Raw genomic sequence first — 22,178 nt, 5'->3', positions numbered from 1 at the left:
CAACTGCTGCAATACTAGGTCCCAGTCATTGGAGTATTCATTTACGAATTTACGGATCATGGCCCCCAAGTTCCATTAAACCTTTCTACGAGGCCATTGGTTTGATGGTGGTATGGGGTGGCAACCAAGTGATTCACCCCATGATTTTTCCACAGGTCCTCCATGGTGCCTGCCAGGAAATTAGATCCTGAATCGGGTAAGGATTTCGGAGGGCCAACCGACCCTGGTGAAAATGTCGGTTAGGGCCTGGCACACTGCTTTAGCTCTGGTGTTACCTAGAGCCACTGCTTCTGGCCATCGGGTCGCAAAGTCCACGAAAGTCAGTACGTACTGCTTTCCCCTGGGTGTCTTTCTCGGAAAAGGACCCAGAATATCCACAGCTACTCGCTGAAATGGGACCTCAATTATGGGGAGTGGCTGGAGAGGGGCCTTGGCCAGATCTTGAGGCTTTCCGACTCTTTGGCACAGCTCACAAGACTGGACATACCGGGCAACTTCCTTGCCCATCCCCTCCCAGTAGAAAGACTTCCCCAACCTGTCTTTGGTTCTGTTCACCCCAGCATGACCACTGGATGATCATGGGCTAAGCTCAAGAGCTTTCCCCTGTATTTAGTTGGAACCACCAACCGCTTGTGCAGTTGCCCTTGTTCCTGGCGTCCACCAGAAAGAATTTCCCTGTATAAAAGTCCTTGGTCTATAACAAACCGGGATCGGTCAGAAGAGCTGAGAGGCGGTGGTTGCTCCGTGCCCGCCCAAGCTGTCTGAAGGTTATCATCTGCTTCCTGCTCAGTCCGGAACTGTTCCCTTGAAGCTGGGGACTCCAGTTCTTCCTCAGGCTGGGGACTTGGGCTTGGTCCTCTGGAAGTGATGAAATTGATGGGTTTGAGTCTGTCGCTGGTGCACCTGGTGGTATTTCAGGCTCTGCCTGAGCCTCTTTGGTATGGTTGGTTGTTGCTTCTGCCAGTTCAGGCTCGTTGGTCCCTTCTGGCATTGGGGTTGAAGGTGTGGTTGCGCTTGCTTGTGCTGGTTGCTGTTCCAGTTCCGGGTCTGGGACTGGAGGTGTTGTGGCTGGTTCAGCCGTTGACATGGGATCCGGGTCCACTACCTCAGTCTGGGTCTCTGGTAACACAGACAGGTTCTCTGTGGACGGCTCAGGAATAGGAATGGGTCTGGAAGCTTGTCTGGTTGGCTGCGTGTAACCATTCCTTCTCTCTGGGACTGCTTAACTTGATTGGCCAAGTCTTCTCCCAGTAGCATGGGGATGGATAATTGTCATAGACTGCAAAAGTCCACATTCCTGACCAGCCTTTGTACTGGACAGGCAGTTCAGCTGTAGGCAAGTCCACAGCTTGTGAAATGAAGGGGTAAATGGTCACTTTGGCCCCTGGGTTGATGAGTTTGGGATCGACGAAGGATTGGTGGATAGCTGACACTTGTGCTCCCGTGTCTCTCCACGCGGTAACCTTCTTTCCGCCCACTCTCAGCTTTTCCCTTGCTCCAAGGGGATTTGAGAGGTATCTGGGCCTGGGGGTCTTAGGTCCGCTGGGGGTGCAATGACTTGCACCCGGGTGGGGTTATTCGGGCAGTTGGCCTTTGGGCAGTTGGCCTTGATATGTCCCGTTTCATTACAGTGATAGCATTTTCCAGATAACGGGTTACTGGATTGAAGGAAGTCACTGGAGACTGGTGAGGTGGAAGGATAGGGTGTCTGCGGCTTTTCTTGGTTTGTAGGTGGGGTTTTGGGTTGCCCTCGGTTGTAGGGTTTATTGCTGGGGTGGCTCCTGGGGTTTTCACTCCCCTTTACAGTAGATTTCTTGCTCTCTGCCACGGCCATCCATTTGGCTCCAATCTCCCCCGCCTCGGTGAGAGTTGTGGGTTTGCCATCTAGGATGTACCGTGTTATTTCCTCAGAACACCATCCAAACTGCTCCATGCATATGAGGTGGCGCAATTCTTTCAAAGGTTTGAACCTGGGTTCCTGATATCCAGGCGTCGCAATGCTTCCCTACGTAGTAGGCGTGGTCGGGAAAGGACCCCTCTGGTTTCCACTTTTGGTTTCTGAATCGCCGACGGGCGTGATCCGGGGTTATCCCAGTCTGGATCTGGCTTGGGTTTGAAACAGTTTATAATCATTCATTTGTTCCTTTGGCATTTTAGCCGCCACATCTGCCAAGGGTCCACTGATGTGTGACCTCAGCTCTAGCATGTACTGGTTTTCAGGGATGTTGTACCCAATACAGACCCTTTCGAAATTTTCTAAGAAGGTCTCCGGGTCCTCACCTGCCTTGTAGCTGGGAAATTTCCTGTGCGGTGGAACAACAATGGGCGGCGGAGGGTTAGGATTTGTTGGGGTCTGCTGCTTAGCCCGTTCTAATTCCAAGGCCTGCTGGTGAGCCTCTCTTTGTAGTTCTACCTGTCTTCTGTGAATCGCCTCTTCTTCTTGTTTGTTGCCTTTTTTCTTGTCGTAAACTGTAAATGCTTTTCTTCTTGTTGTTTTCTTTCGTGATCTGCCTTTTTGGCTTCTTGATCTCTTCGGTGAGCTGCCTCCTGGGCATCTTGTTCGGCCTTAATTAGTTCCAGCTGTCTCCTATGTTTATTTTCGTTGTCTTGGGCTTGTAGCCGGGCTCTTTCCTTTTTCTGCTCATCTTTTTGAACTCATGGTTTGTTTTCTTGTGTTGGAGTGCCCTCTGGCGTCTGTTGTCAGAATTGCTGGCTTTCTGCCTGCTGAGATTTGTCCTAGCTCTGTTTGGATTGGCAATTGAACCAAACAAAGCTACTGTATTTACCTGTGTGAGTTTGCTGGCTGGGTACTTAAGTTTCAATTGTTTAACAAAAGATCTGTAATGGGCCTCTTTAATGACTGAAAAAAAAAAATATTGCAAGCTGCTAGTATCAAGGAAAAAAAAATTTCAAGCTCTCTAGCCTGTAAAACCCCTGTCTTCCTTAAAGTAAGATGCCAAGAGCAGCAAGGAGAAAGAAAAAAAAAATTTGCTGTCTGTAAAACCAATCTCTTCCTCCCTGGGACTGTGTGATTGCTAGCAAGCCCTCTGAAAGAGAAGGCTATTGTTCCACCAATGACTCTTAATGGCTCTCTTTAATGAGCCTACTAAAAATGCGCACTGCTGAAACAGCAGGGGAAAGAAAAAAAAAATTTTTTTTTTTTTTTCTGTCTGCCCTTTAAAACCCAATTCCTTCTGCCTGCTAATGCCTAGCAGGGAAAAAAAATTAATGTAGCTATGGCTTATGGATTTATACTTCCCAATCCGCTGCACACCATGTGGTAATCTAGCCGTCCAGTCCCAGACCTGGACTTTAGTGTCCACCAGTCTGGTCCTGTCCCAAACCTGGACTTTTGCGTCCAAAGTTTGGGGGCTTACCTGAAACTCCCCCAAGCTCACTACCAGCTTGGATATTCTCGCTGCCACCAGATCAGGAATTAATCTATGGGGCCTGATCCCCCTTTCCTCCCTCTGGTGTCCCCAACCCTCCCTTGGTGGGACACCCAGATTCCCAATCCCTTGGATGCTAAAAGCAGGGAAAACCCCTTCCCCCTCCTTATCAGGCTTGCTCGCGGCTAACTGTGTGACCCAAGAAACCAGCTTTTCTGCTTCCTCAGGACAATGGAGATGCAAAATACCCACAGCTGGGCTCTGCCACCCCCCCCTTGCTCCAGGAACGAGGGAAAACTGTAACCACCAGAGAACAGAGAGAATTCTTCGTCTCTTTCCCGTAGTCTGCTCTTTCCCTGGACCCAAATAGGAAAATAGCCCACAGCCTGGCTTTTCCCTTTGCCTCCCTAGGAAAAGAACTTTCACAAGGTTTAACAAGAACTTTATAGAAAAAAAAGAAAGAAAATAAAACAATCATCTTGCATTAAGAAACTCAATACAGGCTCTTGCTTATAAGAAAATATAAAGAAACAGTCTGATTTAAAAAGATAGCCCAATTAAACCAGCACAACAATTAACATACAGGTAAATACACCCAAGACCATCATAGCTGAATTACTTTGCGGTTCCTGGTACTTACAGATGTTAGAAGAAGTATTAGGAGAGAATTAGAAGAAGACTTGTTTCCTCATAGCTGAAAACAACAAAGACCCCGAGTATACAAATTCCCGCCCCTGACTTTAAACAATCCAGTTCTCTGATTGGTCCTCTGGTCAGGTGTTCGGTTACCCTTTTCAGGTAAAAGAAACTTAACCCTTACCTACCTATCCATTTATGACAGTGATGTACTGGGAATCATATGTCCAAAAGGTTGAGTAAGTATAGCAAATTTATTCTTAAAGAATTCAGTAGCAACTCCGATGCTGCTCTCTTTTCTCCCAGACCTGATATCACAGAACCAGGGTGGAATGCTCCACCCATACCTCAACACTCTCCACATGACAGTTTGGATGCTCCATGGTTAAATCCCAAAGAGCTGGCCTTTTTGGAACAAGTCCATCAAGTTCTGCTAGGTAGCAGGAAGCTCTCTACCAGAACTTCATGCCTTGCCAAGTGCAAACATTTTTCCATGTGGTCTTCTCAGCAAGGTCTCTTGCCCATCCAGTTATCACTACAAACCATTTTGGAGTATTTGCTACATCTGAAACCGCAAGGTTTGGCAATTTCATCAGTTAAAGTGCACCTGGCATCGATTTTGGTCTTTCACATCCCGGTGGATGTGTGATTGGTATTTTTCGCATGAGATGACGATTTGTTTTCTCAAGGGCCTAGAAAAACTACACCTACAGATTCAGGAACCCATTCCCCTGCGAGACTTAAACCTGGTCATGTCAAAACACACAGGCCCCTAGTTTGAGCCACTGTCGTGCTTTTCCTGGAAGGTGGTCTTTCTGATGGCTATCACTTCAGGCAGGAGGGTCTCAGAGATCAGAGCCCTTATGTCAGAAGAACCCCCATACACATCTTCTTTAAGGACGAGGTACAGCTTCGTCCTCACCCTACATTCCTCCCAAAGGTGGTTTTGTAATTTCACGGTAATCAAGCTATTTTTCCCCCCTGAAACTTTGTGCAAGCGGGGAGGAGCAACATCTCCACACACTGGCTTTCTGTATTGAGACCAGAAGACCGTTCCGTACACCACGCAATTCTTTGTGACAATAACAGACAGGATGAAAGGCCTTCCTATTTCAGTTCAGAGGATTTCATCCTGGATCACATTGTGCATCCACATACGCTACGAGCAGCCATGGATCCCACCACCAGCTACAGTGATGGCCCATTTTATGAGGGTGCAAGCTTCCTCCATGGTGTTCCTGGCCAGGTGCCGATCCAGGATATCTGCAAAGTGGCAATTTGGTTGTCAGTACATACATTTTCGTCTCTCTATGCCATCACCCCGCAAGCTAAAGATGATACCCAGTTTGGTCGAGCTGTGTTGCAGTCAGCATGTCAATGCACTCTGATCTCACCTCCCATGGTACTGCTTGGGAGTCACCTAATGTGCAATGGACATGTGCAAGCACTCGAATTAAAAACAATTACTAACTTTGTTGTTGTTCAAGATGTGTGTTGCACGTGTCCATTCCATGACCCACCCTTCTAACCTTCTGTCGGAGTTGACTGGCAAGAAAGAACTGAGGGAGTTTGAGTCGGCGGGACCCCTTATACCAGTACATGAGCACGTGGCACCACAGGATACTAACGCTGACCCAATGGATATCATTGAAGGAAAAAAGTCTGGTAACTGTGCATGCAGCGCCCGCACAGCTAATGTGCAATGGACACTGCACATCTCGAAAAACAACACTTATAGAAAGGTTTGGTTTTTTTACTGACTCATGTAGCAATACCAGTACCACTAGCTCAAACGTGTAACTGAGATGCACACCGGTGTAAAGATTTTATTTTAACAGGAACTCTAGTTGAAGCTAGACAAATTCAGATTGGAAAAAAGGTATACATTTTTTAACAGTGAGAGTAAATTAATCATTGGAATAATTTACCAGTTGTTTTGGTGGCTTCTCCATAACTGACAATTTTAAAATCAAGATTGTCTGTTTTTCTAAAAGATCTGCTGTGGGAATTAATTTGGGGAGGTTCTCTGGCCTGTGTTATGTAGGAGGCCAGAGTAAGTGATCATAGTGCTCTCTTCTGACCTTAGAATTTTTTAATCCTCTCCCTGTGTTGGCTCTCCAGGGGGCTAATAGATGTAAAAAGTGAAAGGTTATTTTTGTGACACTGATAAGCAGATGTGATTCTGAATAAAAACAGGGAGCAGAGTACGTCTGAGTGATATTTTTACACAGTCAGTTTGCTGACCCTAACCCTGTACATAGTTAAGGTTGTGTTACAGAGTTCAGTTTGACGGGAGTTTTAAACCTTTATTTTATAAAAAGCACGTCGAAATTGCATTAAAAAATTCATAGAATCTAAAGTTTGAGCACTACTTGAATGTGTGTCATGGTTTGCTGAAAAATGAACTGACATAGATATAATATCGGGAGTTTATAAATCACCTCTTGGCATTTTTTCATGGAGTCATCTCACTTTTTCTTTGTACCTCTTTTGCAAGTAATATAAAGCATTCTGAGACCCCTCTTTGGCATGTTATTGTTCCTCATGCACTGATTAGATGTAAGCATAAGGAGAATCAGGCCCTATATTTCCTGTTTTCAAAAGTACAGTCGCATTGTATTCAGAGTGAACTGGACATATTGAAATTAAAACATGGTCCAAAACATGTTTTCACAGCTCTGAATGAAATTTGATGGTTTTTCTTTGAGGTTTTACTTCACCATTTGGGCTTAAATTAACCTGGATATAATATTTGAGGGGAGTGAAACTACATGAACAGTTTCAACAAACTTTCGAGATGGTTTCTGATCTTAATTAAAATAAAAAAAAGGTTTGATCTGAAACCGGTCAGTTCTCTTTCAGTTCCTTAACAGTGCTGTGCTTTATGCATCCAGCTCTAAAATAGTCCCCCAACTGTGCTTTTTTTTTTTATTCACTGAGAAATATTGCTGTATGAAGTTATCAAAAAGCATTTATAGAAAAATAGAAATACCCTAAAGGAAGCTGCAGTGAAACTCAATAATATTTTAATCTGTTTATCAAAGCACTTGTATTTCTCCATTCAAAGCAGACGAAACAGTAATAAATATTGTGCAAAGAAAGCTGGTCAGTATCCAGGGCATTTTATTAGAGTGGAAAAAAAAAAAAAAAGAGTGGCTTTTGGCAACTCTTGTTTCTTTTAGAGTCCCATTGCTTGGGACACTAGAAACTAGACTCAACAAAGTAATAGCGTTTTGTAGTCCACAATCCTAAATTAGTCCCTGTTACATGGAGAAAGGTCTCAGTCCTGCTCCATTTGAAGTCAATGGCAGAATTTCTCTCGATATTAAATAAGCAGGATCAGGCCATTTAAAAAAACGAATTTCTAGGATTCTGTGATTTAGTCTGCTGTATATGAAGTAAGAAAAGAAACCATGCATTTGCATTTATTTAAGGTATAACAAGTTGGCTCCTCCCATTAAATGATTATTTTAACTAACTTATTACTTGATGTTCTTTACTATAGCTTTTGGACAGTTTCCAAAAATTCCATTACAAAAAATAATAACAACATAAAGAGGTAAAGAGATGCTGTCAATCATTCTTGGGTTTAAATGGTTCCTGCTAAATTTTTTTAATCTTAATTGAAACCATAACATTTACATTCCTGTTTCTTCCACAGTAAAATGGAAGATGTGTGTCTCAAGCTAGGAAAGAAACTAAAATTAAATGGAATGTAATTTTTAAAAAAATACTGTAGTTAATGAACCTGTGATTTATTAACTAAAACTAAAAATGTTGCCCTTAAAGAACTAAGCACAGAAGTGAATCAAATTGGAATCATCTATTTATTTTAAACACTATTTTACAATGACGGGCACTATCCCTTTATACAGGCTTTTAGTCTTTTTGTCTAAAATATTTCACCAAGTTTTGTGTTTAAATCTGCATTTATGACTGCAGTAAAATGGAATGATAAGTGAATTTCAATGTACCATAACTCTGACACAAGGCATCAGTGGTCAAAGCACTAGCTTTCTTTGTGGTTTCAGAAAAGAAGTGAGTTATTTTTTAATCCTTTTTTGTACAGGCCAGTTTCATAGTAATAATTTCCATATTTTTCACATTGTCTTAATGCACAGCAGAGTTCCTTTTTATAAAAATGAATTTCACTTGTTTACCTCCATAGTAATATAACTCCTACTGTACTGGGAACCAGAGGCAAGAATGGTGATATTCATATTTTCAGCTTTGGAGAGAGCTTTATTTTAGTAGTTTTAAGAGCAGAGTTTTTTTATTTTGTTTAAATATTTAAATTGTTTAAGTATTTTGCCATCTCTGAGTCCTGTCCTTGGAGCTATAGAAATCTGCAGACATTAAGTTGTCAGTTTTTAAGTCCTGAACCTTTAAATAGGTAGACATGAGTAACTTTACTCAGGAAGTTTTCCATTAAAATGAGTTAAGTTGCTCATGTGCATAGGTGTTGGTAGGATTGGGTCTCATCCTACAAACACTTGCTCCTATATGTAAATATTCACTGATGTGAATAGTCCTGTTAAAGTCAATAGGACTAATAACACAAGAAAAGTTAAGCACATTTGTTAACTGTTTGCTAGATCAGGACCTAACGGTCAGATCCAGCACCCAGTAAAGTCAATGGAAAGATACCCATTGACTGGATCCTGTGGCTCTAAATAGTTAACAATGGATTTTTGAAAGGAAAATTCATTCTTAGGAATGTAACTCACCGAAATTAAATATAGTAACTATAATGCCCCCTCCAGCACCTGACCCTCAGTTATATCCTCTCAGCATGGGTCGTTTTAGGACTTTATCCAGGTAATTGAGGATGCTCAGCATCTCCCAGAGGATTAAGCCTTTAGTGAGCACATGCTTCTTCAGTACATTAAGACATTCTTAGCTAGTTTCCAGCACACACTAAGCTTTGATGACCTTTATTATGCAGGAAATGTATCACTTCATTTATTGGATGTAAATTTTTCTGTCACTTACTATATGAGGATGAAGAGCCTGTATCTTAACCTTTCTCTTTTAAATGACAGAATGATGTATGTACTTGCACATTTTACTTGAAACATATTGGTTCTATTAAATGGAAGCTATTTCCAGTAATAGTTTCTGCATAATGGATTACCTTTTATTTGGACTTAAATCTATTTTATTTATTTATATATTTCCTTAAGCTGTAGGGTTGGAAGATTTACCCCCTTTCCCTATCTCTAAGCAGCTGTACATAGTAAGAATAATATACATAGTTTTAAAACATATAACTTAGATTTGCGCTCCAGGATGCCATTTATTGAGATCCCAGTGTTGTCATCTCCTGAGATGACAAAAGCCTCAGTAATGGATGGGCCGTACATCATATTCCAAAGGTCAGCTCATTTGGATTCTGCAGGACCAAATGAGGGAGTGATGTCCAGAGCTGACAGCCCTCTACGTAGGATGTACTCAGACCTTCAAACCTATGGGAACATAAGGAAGAGTGCCCACCAGACCGCAGCGATCCATTGGCTCAGAGAGTGTGAGAGGGACTCTCCCAAGAACCCATATGACTTTACAAATCAATTAAAACTCCATCAGTTGTCCCAGAAGTGAACAGTAGCAGATCCCACTTGATATACCGTTTCAACTTAACTGTGAACCACTGATAACTACTCTCTAGGAATGGTTTTCCAACCAGTTATGCACCCACCTTATAGTAGCTCCATCTAGGTTGTATTTCCCTAGTTTGTTTATGAGAAGGTAATGCAAGACAGTATCAAAAGCTTTACTAAAGTCAAGATATACCACATCTAATGCTTCGCCCCATTCACAAGGCTTGTTATCCTGTTAAAGAAAGCTATTAGGTTGGTTTGACACCATTTGTTCTTGACAAATCCATGCTGACTGTTAATTATCACCTTATTATCTTCTGGGTGTCTGCAAATTAATTGATTGCACTGAAGTTAAGCTGACTGGTCTGTAATTCCCCAGGTTTTATTCCCCTTTTTATAGTTGGGCACTATGCGTATGTCTGTACTATCTGCCGGATCGGCGGGCAGCCATCAATCCAGCAGGGGTCAATTTATCGCATCTAGTCTAGACATGATAAGTCGACCCCACTGCACGCTCTCCCATCAACTCCTGTACTCCACCAGCGCAAGAGGCGCAGGCGGAATCGACGGGGGAGCGGCAGCAGTCGTCTCACCGCAGATCTAAGTACATCAACTTCAGCTATGTTATTCACGTAGCTGAAATTGTATAACTTAGATATCGATGGCTCAGATATCTCCTCAGTCAGCTCTTTGAGTTTTCTAGGATACATTTCATCACGCCCTGGTGACTTGAAAACATCTAACTTGTCTAAGTAATTTTTAACTTGTTCTTTCCCTAGTTTTGCATCTTATCCTACCTCATTTTTACTGGCATTCATTAAATTAGGTGTGCAATTGCGACTAAATTTTTTGGTGAAAACTGAAACAAAACAGTCATTTAGCACTTCTGCCATTTTCTGTTGTTGTTTTTTCTCCCTCACCGAGTAATGAGCCTATCCTTTCCTTGGTCTTCCTCTTGCTTCTAATGTATTTGTAGACTTTTTTCTTGTTACCCTTTATGTCTCTAGCTAGTTTAATCTCGTTTTGTGCCTTTGGCCTTTCTAATTTTGTCCCTACATACTTGTGTTGTTTATGTTCATCCTTTGTAATTTGACCTAGTTTCCACTTTTTGAGTTTCAGATCATTGAAGATCTTCTCGTTAAGCCAACGTGGTCTCTTCCCATACTTCCTATATTTCCTATGCAGTGGGATAGTTTGCTCTTGTGCCCTTAATAATGTCTCTTTGAAAACTGCCAACTGTCTTCAGTTGTTTTTTGCCTTAGACTTGCTTCCCAAGGGATCTTACCTGCCAAGTACCTGAGTTTGCTAAAGTCTGACTTCTTGAAATCTGTTTTCTTTATTGTGCTGTTTTCCCTCCTACCATTCCTTAGAATCATGAACTCTATCATTTCTTTATCACTTTCACCTAAGCTGCCTTCCACTTTTAAATTCTCAACTAGTTCTTCCCTCTATGTCAAAATCACATCTAGAACATCAAAATCACATCAGCATCTCCTCTACTGACTTTCTCCGCTTCTGAAATAAAAAAATATCTCCAATACATTCCAAGAACTTGTTGGATAATCTGTGCCATGCTGTGTTATTTTCCCAACAGATGTCTGGGGGGAGGTTGAAGTCCCCCATCGCCACCAAGTCCTGTTGCTTTGGATGATTTTGTTAGTTGTTTATACAAAGCCTCATCCAGGAAGTTTAGCTTCCTGGTTAGGTGGTCTGTAATAGACCCCTACGATGACATCACCCTTGTTTTTTACTCCTTTTATCCTTACACAGAGATTTTCGACAAGTCTGTCTCCTGTTTCCTAATGGCTCAGATACGGGCCCCTGGGAGGCAACATACCTCCTGGGATGCTATGTCAGGCCAACAGATAGGTGCTTCCCTCCCACTCAGAAGAGAGTCATCCACTCTCACTGGAGTCTCTCTGTTTCCAGACCATTCCAGACACTGTTTGGTCAACATTCTACTTTGATGATACACATTGATGTGTTTTTAAAAGTTGCCCAACTCCTCAAACCCACCCAATTTTCATTTTTATTCTACTTTAAAAATTACTTGAATTTGTATAGTTTGGTAAAGCTTTGTCAAAATGTCTAATGGTTTATTTATTCTATATGGTTCTCCAGCTGCTCAGTCACGCCTTAGTCTCCATTTTCGGTATTCTTAACTGCAGATAAATAAAATAACCAATAACCATTAGTCAAAATATGTCATTTCCCTTCTCTACATCCCATCCACTCCATCCTCTTTCAGCTCTTCACCCATTTTCTTGGTTTTATATAGTGCCATTATTTTTGGCAAGTAACTACAATCCAGATTACCCAGATTTAGAAGACACTTCAAGGTATTACTCCTCAGACCGTTGAGAGCTATTATCATTGCAGTGCCCGGGGAAGAGGTTTGAGGAGGGTAGCTCTCATTTCTAAGTGTATCTCTTAAGGGAAAAACCCAAGAATCCTACTCAGAACAATTGGATCGCTTATATTGTTGCCTTATAGAGGTAAGCATGTTCTTGGCAATATCCTTTGGTCATAATACTGGGTGGAGAGAAGGTCCCTGGTGACAACTAGTTAAAGGAAAATTTCAATACATGGTCCAAGAGTTAGAAATTTGATTTTTCCGAAGTCTCATCTTCAGGTACATACTCATACCACTTGTGCAGCTGTAATCCTGATGAATTAATCAAAACAGCCCACATGTATTTTGCCTTCTAACTTTTTTAGGACCTTTATATCAACGACGCATTGCAAAAAGATTTTATTCTGTACATATATACAATAAAATGAACTGAAATGGGAGTCAGCTGGCTGTCGTCAGTATTAGCTCTGAACGCATTTAATGTTGCACTCCAACATAATTTGGATTACAAACCCGAGTCCTCTATTAAAATCCCTTATAAACTTCAAATGCTAGAGACTCAACAATCTTAAATTGCAATCACACTTATCCTTCATATCTTGGTGGTTGAAAATGAAGGATCAAACTGGGATTATGTGTCCCATCCATGAAAGTTCTTTGCTCAATGCATGGAGCATAGGCAATAGTGCAATATACGTTCTGAATAAAAGTACAAAGCCTTTCTCTCACTTTAAAATTGTCCTGGGTAAGGTGGCTGACAGAAAATAAAATCATGCAGACCCGACAGTGAACAAGGTAGCTAAATGGATGTCATCTCTCCCAAAAATTGTATTAAGCGTTCAGCTCAATTAAAAGATAAAGGAAGGTAAAACTGCAGCAGAGCAATGGTGAATCAAGCACAATGTATTTATACCACATCCATCTTAGTAATGGCATGTTAGAGCCTTATTCAATTGTGTGCACAGTCCTATAATATATACTGTTATGTGTAAGACTCAGTATTTATTGTAGCTCCCAATTTTTTCTTATCTTGTTCCAGAAAGGCAGTTCCATGTAACAAAAGACAAGTGTGGGAAATGACTGTTGTGCTGCATGAAGGTGTAAATTCAATCATATTAGGACTCCCCAAACATTGACAAGATTTAATTCCTGTGGAATAGGCCCTTGTTTAAAGCACTCTAACCACCTCAACAATCTCGATAGCAATATTGGATTTACATGGAAGTCCTACTGTAGCCTCTCCCAGCACAGACTTTTAAGTGAGGTGGATTGCGATGCTAGTCATTTGTCTTTATAAGCCTTCCTTTTGAGGGGAAGATTATTGAGACGGTTATGCTTAGGATTGCCAACTTACTACTTGCACAAAACCGAACACCCTTGCCCCGTCCCTCCTCTGAGGCCCCGCGCCTGATCACTCCATCCCCCCCCATTGCTTGCTTTCCCCACCCTCCCTCACTCGCTCATTTTCACCGGGCTGGCACAGGGGTTTGGGGTGCAGGAGGGGGTGAGGGCTCTGGGGTGCGGGTGCAAGTTCTGGTGTGGAGCTAGAAATGAGGGGTATCGGGTGCAGGAGGGGGTTCCAGGCAGGGGATTGGGCTGTGGGAGGTGAGGGCTCTGGCTGGGGGTACAGGCTCTGGTGTGAGGCCGGGGATGAGGGATTTGGGGTGAAGGAGGCTGCTCTGGGCTGGGACCAAGGGGTTCGGAAAGCAGGAGGGGGATCAGGGCTGGGGCAAGTAGTTAGGGCATGGGATGAAGGGTTTGGGGTGCAGGAGGGTGCTCTGGGCTGGGACTGAGGGGTTTGGAGGGTGGGGGTTAGGACATGGGGTGTGTGTCAGGAGTGCAGGCTTCGGGTGCCACTTACCTTAAGCAGCTCCTGGAAGCAGCGACATGTCACCCCCCAGCTCCTACATGGAGGCTCAGCCAGGTGGCTCTGCGCACTGCCCTGTCCACAGGCGCTGCCCGAAAACTAGATACCTGGCAACTCTAGTTATGCTGAGCCAAATCTATCAATAGTTGCTACGCTCAGATTACCTTGACCCAACAGAGTTCAGTAGTAGTTCATCTTTCCCAGTGACTGGCTGAGAGGGAGGTTTAGGCTGCGCTTGTTTACACCAGGGACTGGAGTACAGACTGCCAAGGATCAGGGCAAGTGCAGAAGTTGCTTAAAGCAACATTTGCAAACGCTTCTCCAATGTTGCACTTTGTGTTTCTGGGCCCCATCAGAGTATCTGAGTGGTGTGTGATCGTAGTTCTTTGTGTATATGCTTAGAGGCCATGATAGGTTTATCTTTACAGATTGGAAAAATAGATAAATAAATCAAATGTAGGGGCAGTCAGCTATAGACTCCAGACCGTGAATGAAAGGGGCCAATGAGCATGGATGCCAATGTAAGATTTTTGGTCAAATGTCCACAACTTTTTTGTAACTTAAACACCAAACAATTCATTAAATAACACTTTTCTTGGCAGCAGAAAAAGGGGGAGATGAGGATTTCAGATTCCACAACTGAACACCAGCTTCCAAAGAAACTATAGGGCTGAAGTCAGAACTTAGGCCATGGCTACACTTACAGCTGTACAGCGCTGGGAGTTACAGCTGTCTTCATACAGCTGTGTAGGGAAAGCGCTGCAGTATGGCCACATTGACAGCTACCAGTGCTGCAATGTGGCCACATTTGCAGCATTTGCAGTGCTGTTGGGAGTGGTGCATTATGGGCAGCTATCCCAGCGTTCAAGTGGCTGCAACGTGCTTTTCAAAAGAGGGGGGGTGGGGTGGAGTGTGGGGGAGACAGAGAGAGTGGATTTTTGGAGGTGACACTGTGTCAGCTCCCTGCCTTGCAAGTTCTAAGGACTGGAAAATACACAGCACCAACCTTCAATCATTTTAAAAGTTTCGACCCCTTCCCCCACCCCTCTTTTATTCACTAAATGCAAATAGCCTTGAGACTAGATAAGCAGCTGCACCAAAACGGACTCTCCCCCTCGCCCCCCCGCCATGTTGCTTTTCTCCTCAAGCAAACACTATCAAGCTGTGAACGTTCCAAAGGAATTCCCCTGCCTGCCTTTGCTCAAGCAAAGGAGCTGTGTTTGTTTTTTAGCAGCTCCGGGAGCCTGGAGTTCACAACAAAACAGCAGTGGCTGAACAGGCATTCTGGGATACCTCTGAATACCTCGGAGGCCAATTACAGCGCTTGTGGTGGCCACACTTGCGGAGCAGCGCTGCATCACCAGTGCTGCAATCCTTATACCCAAGGCAGAGCAGGAGTACAGCCAGTGCTGCAGCCAGGGAGATGCAGCGCTGTATGTGCCTTGCAAGTGTGGATGGTGAGTAAGTTGCAGCGCTGTAAACCCACCACCAGCGCTGCATCTCTCCAGTGTAGCCAAGGCCTTAGAGTAACTGCTGGCATTTTTCTTGCAGCAGTAGAATTGATCATCTAGAGAGTGAAACAGCCCAGAGAAGAGCTTTTGAAATAGCTTTCATGGAGACAAACTGTCAGATCTTGAGAACAATCAACAGCATGATAAATATTTAAATCACAAATATTACTGCTATTAATCAAGACTCACCTCAATCCTTTCTCATTGGTAAATTACTGCTTCCACTGGGTTAATTTGGACACAATAGCTGCTCGGGTACTTTCATAATTGGATTTTTCTGCATGACATGAGACGTTTAAAAAAAACAGTTTGATTTTTCTATCTTTGTTACCGATGTGTAGAAAGTTCATACACTCCCAAGAAAATCTTTACTGCTTTGTGAATCAATTCCTAGCGGAATAATGAAAATTAGCTACAGCATAGCCCTAAAATAGTTCAATGAAGCAACTGTTTCTGTGCTGAAATGCTCTTATATCTTGTAAATGACCAAAAACACATATTTAAACAGTACAAGCTGTCTGTAGTACATATTGATTTTTCCTTTCTGTAAGGATAATCCATTCTATTTATAAATAAACTCAAACCTATAATTGTATGTTTGTTTTAATTAAGGGAGGCTGTTATACATGCTATAGTCATGCCACCTTGGGTTGTGAAACTATCAGATCTCATAAACTAGGCAGCACTGGGTCTGATCATTACTTTGGTGAGAGACTTGGCCAAATTCGAATTTGGGTGTTATTTTGCCTATCTCAAGTCTCCCTACAGTTTTACACTTCTTGGTTTCCTGCGCTAAACTACTGTTTGTGGTTGCTGTACAGTGTCCCAATTTTATAGGGACAGTCACGATTTTTGGGTCTTTTTCTTATATAGGCTCCTATTACCCCCCACCTCTGTCCTGATTTTTCACATTTGCTGCCTGGTCACCCTAGTGTTGAGCCACTGGCATTTTTTCACCCTTGATGGTGGAGGACAGAGTGATGGAGAAAGGGAGGAAGAGAGAGCATAATGTAGGAGTCATGGTTAAGGCTACGTTTTCGTCACTGGTGCTTTTAGTAAAAGTCGTGGACAGGTCATGGGCAGTAAACAGTTCACGGCCATGACTGTCCATGACTTGTACTGAATACTGTATTATGGAAGAATGCAGGTAAAACAGAGCAGGAGACATACAATTCTCTCCTAAGGAATACACTCACAAATTTAATTAACTCATTATTTTTTTAACAAGTATCATCAGCCTGGAGGCATGTCCTCTGGAATGGTGGCCGAAGCATGAAGGGGCATAGAAATGTTTAGTATGTCTGGCGTGTAAATACCTTGCAACACCAGCTACAAAAGTGCCATGCGAATGCCTGTTCTCACTTTTAGGTGACATTGTAAACAAGAAGCTGGCAGCATTATCTCTTGCAAATGTAAACAAACTTGTTTGTTTGAGTGATTGGCTGTACAAAAAGTAGGACTGAGCGCACTTATAGGCTCTGAAGTTTTACACTGTTTTATTTTTGAATGCAGTTATTTTTGTACATAATTCTATATTTGTAAGTTCAACTTTCATGATAAAGAGATTGCACTATAGTACTTGTATTAAGTAAATTGAAAAATCCTGTCTTTTGTTTTTTACAGTGGAAATATTTGTAATAAACATAATAATATAAAGTGAGCACTGTACACTTTGTATTCTGTGTTGTAATTGAAATCAATATATTTGAAAATGTAAAAAAATCCAAAAATATTTAAATAATGGTATTCTATTATTGGTTAACATCCCTAAAATATTATTTTATTAAGTAACTCTCAGTATTGGGGCTATTGTTGTAGTCCACGCACTTCCCTCTGTTCGTTTTGGGCTCATTTTTTCAAAGGAATATCCCAGCCTTTATATTCAGTGTATATTTTCCCTGGAGTTGTGTGGGAAATTCACTATTACTGGGTACATTTCACACTGAATCTCATTGTTCCATTGTTGTGGGTGTGGGTGTGTTGACTCACTTTTTTTCAGCTGAATATATGCCAGCATTTCTTTGCGGAATAGTGCTGATATACGTTAGACTGGCAAACATGCAGGTTACAAAAGAGTTACTGTTCAGAAATACATTGTAATGACATTTTTAGGCCTGTATATTTATTTGAGTTTTTGGGCCTTCGTTTTCAGTCATCTGCAGATGTCTATTCTGATGTTTACAAAGCTAGCAGTCACCTAGCAAAATTTGTGGGACCATTTTGTACAAGGTCCATGTTTCTGGTGTCTGAGCACTAATTCTGGTACAATACAGCTATTACAGATAAACAAATTAATGCTCTTGTTGTTGCTACAGTAATAAAATACTCAGCACCCTTTGCCACAACATCCTGACTTGATCTGAATAGCTGTGAGAGGCTGAACCCTTCCTGGCTAGTTTCCTTAACTCTCATGGGAGTTTGGAATGTTCACTACTTTGCAAGAAGCATTCAGATTCTGAGAGGATGAGTCCCTAAATAAAGATACTTTTGGAACCTGAAAATGTTGTGTACAATATATGTTGTTCCTTATACAACACTATAACTATACAGTATGCTTTCTTAATCTCATTTACCATAATGCTATCTTTGTAATTCATTTTACTGGCTGAAACCTAAAGGAGGACAAAACTTTTTAAAATTGTACAGCCAGTATTAATTTACAGTATGTAGTCTGCTCCAAGGTTATTGTGGTGGTTAACTTGACTTATATGCTGCATTAAGATCAATGGCGAAAACTGTCTTGCCAATGTAAATAGTTATACAATACCTAGGTTCACCTCTGAAATGAATATAAGCAGTGATGTCACAACTTACAGTTTAATTCACTTTCCAATCAAAATATTTGTTGTTTTTATAAGGGAACTTATTGTACTAAACAATTCTGGTTTAACTGAGGCATCTGTAAGCAAATGCTTAAGTGAACTTGTTATTACTTTATCGAAAATGTTAGTGGCTCTTTAAATCCTTTATATTTGGACAGAATCACTTTGGTCCTTTGAAACCAATTGGCTATTAGAACCTATTGAATACCATTGGCCATATAAGAAGGTGTGTTTGCTGCTCAACTCACGGGCAGAATGCCTCAAGGAAGATAGTGAAAACTAAAAATGATCTGTTACATTGAAATAATTGTTAAAGCTGTAAGGCCAATCCTGAATTCGTTACTCAGTCAAAACTCCCAGTCAGCTTAGTGGAAGTTTTGCCAGAGTATAAGTACTTCAGGATTTGTCCCATAATGATTTGATCTAGAGTCTGAATGCTTATCTGCCATCATTACCTTGCATTTTCCAATGAGAGTTGTAAAAATGTTATTGCAACAACAGTTTCTCTGTAATTTTGGAGTGTTAACTCGGTGTTAACCTTATCTTTCTTTTCGTTTCTTGTCAGGGTCGTTTTTTCTCACCGAGAATTTGTCGTCGACTTCATGCTGCCCTGGCAGCTGTTTCCACTTCAATGTTGATTTTATCCAATCTAGTGTTTCTTGGAGGAAATCAAGTTGGGAAAATCTACTGGAACAGGATTTTTGTGGAAGGTAAGTTGTTTCGATATGCTCTAGGTGATAAGGCTTTCAAATGTTGCTTCGAGATTGAGAGGTCAGATTGTCATCTCAATACCCCTGTGAAAAGCTGAAGTAATTCTCTTGACAGTGTAACGGAGATCAGAATCTGGGCCACTGAATCTAAATAATTATAAGTGGATTGTATAATAGTTGTTCTCCTTCACTTAAGGTATCAGTTCTCCTCTGCCATCAGAGGTTGAAGGAGATAGTTCCCCTGTCCGGGTGCCAGGCTTTCCTAGAATTGGATTGACACTCATGAACAAATAGGCATGGCATGATCATTTGGCCATGCTGGAAGTTCCGCCCTCTCAACTTTAACATTAACACATCACATATATCAATACAAACACTATCCCACCAAATCCAATGCAGTGCGTGCTCTCTATGAAGGGAACCCCATGAACAAAGTGAGATCAAGGATCTGTGTCCAGCTAGTGCTACCATGCAGTCAGAGCTGAGCAGTGATAATCAAAAGCCTTTGTGGTAGATCTGCCTGGATGGATGTCCTGCTGATATTTATAAAGGGATGATTCTTCTTGTGAGGGAAGTACCCACAGGTTCCTACACTCATAAGCTCCTCAGTGAGCCCACTGCTGTCTCGTGCTTCTCTGGAACTTGTAGAAAATGGCTTCTGCCTGTGCTGTTTTCTCCTGCCCTTCTTTTACCTTAACTTAGGGCCCAGCTTAGTTCAAAGAGCCCGCTTAGGAATCATCTTAACAGAGTGAACTTGTTCAGGGGTCATATGATGTTCAGTGAATGTGTCTCTGTAAAGGCAACCAAAAAAGAAATCAATCCACAAAACTTAAACACAATCAAATTGCATGAAGATAGGTAACATAAATATTTTAGACTAAAATGTAGTGAAACGTTATTTAGTTTTTATTATTTTGACAGCACTCATAAAGCCAACAATGCACTGCATCCTTGCTGTTTAATATTTTCAAGGAAAAGGTTGAAAGGGTTCATTTACTATCTGATTAACTCTTAGTTTGTTTATTTGTTGTTTTTCTTGGTCAGTGTAAGTACAACTACAGAGACAAGGTGGATGAGGTAATATCTTTTATCGGACCACCTTCTGTTGGTGAAAGAGACAAGCTTTCAAGCTACACAGAGCTTTTCTTCAGCTCGGAAGAACAGCCGTGTGTAACTCAAAAGCTTATTACCTCAACCACTTTGTGTTTCTGATATCCTGGGACCCACACGGCTACAACAACACTGCAAACAACAATGTAAGCACAACTAAGGAAATATGACAAAAACATTGAAAAAGGTAGAGTTGCTAGAAGAATTATTTATTGTTATCTGAATATTAATATACACTATGGTTTCTGTTCCTACAAGTAATAGTTACTGAAAGCTCATCCATGTCTATAGTTTGCTGTAGAGGTTTTATAAAAGATCCTTTGGAACTAAAATATACCCTTATTCGTGAGAAGGCTTTAGCAGTTTACACAAAATTGTATTTTCATCTTCTGAAGGCTTCTCTCATAACATAGAATTGATTGTAGGTTGGCTTTCGTTGTTTCTTTTTGTTTATTATTAGTAAAGATTTTATCTTCTAGTCCTTGGTTCATCATTGTTCCTTTAGCTCAGAGGGGGTTTCATCAGTACAGAATGAGATATTATAGAGTGCCTAGGTTTGGAATAACAAATTAGTGTAATAATTCAAAACTTTGTTTTCCGTGTTAATTTAATCACATTATCTTTATTTTTAAGAAGCTAGAAACTTTGCTTCACAGAGCTGACACTTCTGTTAGGAAATTCAGTGTCACGTGTTTCATGTCCGTATTCTGGTATCATGCACATGGCTATGAGTATTTGCTATTACAGAACATGTCTAAAAACTGTACTGCACTGACAAAGGTGGATAACAAACCAAAAACAGAAAGTGGTCTTAAATTTTGCTGACCTTTCATTCTTTATCTGTTCCCACATCTTCCTGCTACTGAACAAATATCTTGTGTTGAGTGCTGCCTTCTCCATTGCAAATCAAGATGAGCTATTCAAACTCTCATTGTTTAATTTAAAATAATTAAAATAATTAAAATTGTTGTACTTATGGGAGACCTAACCATCTACAAATATTTTTAGAGTGTAGACTCTAAGGGTGAAGAGAAATAATTTAGATCCCACATGAACCCATCCCTCGAAATGTTTAAATCAAGATTAAACAGAGCATTATGATATACGCTGTCAGGGTATTCTTGTGTCAGTCAAAAGATGGACTTGGTGACCTGAAGGGTCTTTTTAGTCTCTAATTTTTGTGATTAAATGTGTAAAGTAGGAGATTTAACACTGAATGTTTTTGACTTATTTGGAAAATTCCCTTTTTGTACATTTGTGTCCTGTGCAATACCAGCAGTGTGATGTTTCCATGTGTGGTTTTCTCTTTTTCCTTGTGGCACTGATGAACTCTGGATGGAATGTGTTGTTACTAGAACATTAAGAGGAGTCCAGTTTAAAATGGGAGGTGATCCCAGTGGTCAAACAAACTTCATGTGGGATATGTTTACAAAGGGGCTCAAGCCACCTGTCTTCTGTTGTTTCCAAAGTTCTAGTACAAACTCAGCATTTTTTTTTCTTGTTTGTTTTGTTGTTGCTTAAGTGATCAAATTTACAGTAGTCAAATGGTTAGACTTCAAAATCAAAATTGTTTGGTAGGCTTTGCTTCAGATAATAATGAATATTGTACAGCTGTCCAGGGAACTATCCGATTTAGGAGAGTCCTCAGGGAGTGGAGATGAGAGAGGGGGAAGTACACTTGAGTACACTGATGTGCTACTAAGACAGGCTAGATGAATCTCTAAACAGTTGGAATCAATAACTGTTAGCTTTGGGTTGAAAAGAGAAAAAATGTTAAATTAATTTGGGATGAAAAATGACATCAAAAGTCATCTGCACACTCTGTCCCTCTTTAACATCTGCAAGAAATTCACCCCAGTTTGGAAAGCCCAAACAAGTCTTTGCACCATGTATACCGTGAGATGGGGCTGCACAAGAGAGGCTATGGAATATCTTCCTAGTGAGGGCACCGCCACATTCCATGCAGTCTGTGGAGCAGGACTTTGTAATAGGCCAGTGTGGATTTGGGGTGGGCTGGGGAGGCCATAGGTTACTTGAGTGTAGTGGGTTACAACCCTTGTATAACGGTTGGGAGGGAGAGGGAGGTAAAGAACTCTATTTTGACCCATGGTCTGAAATAGCAGCCACAGGCCTGGTCTACACTATGCGTTTATACTGAATTTAGCAGCATTAAACCGACTTAA

The 22,178-nt window shown here is 41.4% G+C and overlaps 1 protein-coding gene across 8 annotated transcripts in view; it reads left to right on the top strand.

The window, feature by feature from the left end:
- HHAT (hedgehog acyltransferase) overlaps positions 1–22,178 on the top strand; it is a 406,300-nt gene that overhangs the window by 246,929 nt on the left and 137,193 nt on the right. For 7 of the 8 annotated variants that reach the window (XR_012655622.1, XR_004371388.2, XM_075064349.1 and 4 more), the window contains one exon: positions 18,741–18,885. Coding sequence is in view for 5 of the 8 variants with exons in the window: in XM_075064349.1 (XP_074920450.1) it covers positions 18,741–18,885 (145 nt within the window). In the remaining 3 variants the exon portion in view is untranslated. Of the gene's footprint in view, positions 1–4,331; positions 5,768–18,740; positions 18,886–22,178 lie in introns of those variants that run through there. The other variant, XR_012655621.1, reaches the window with a different exon arrangement.

Source organism: Chelonoidis abingdonii, chromosome 3, assembly GCF_003597395.2.
Source record: "Chelonoidis abingdonii isolate Lonesome George chromosome 3, CheloAbing_2.0, whole genome shotgun sequence".
In the NCBI taxonomy this organism is placed as follows: domain Eukaryota; kingdom Metazoa; phylum Chordata; order Testudines; family Testudinidae; genus Chelonoidis; species Chelonoidis abingdonii.
The sequence above is the reverse complement of the archived record's forward strand: the minus strand, read 5'-3'. Positions and strand labels throughout refer to the sequence as shown.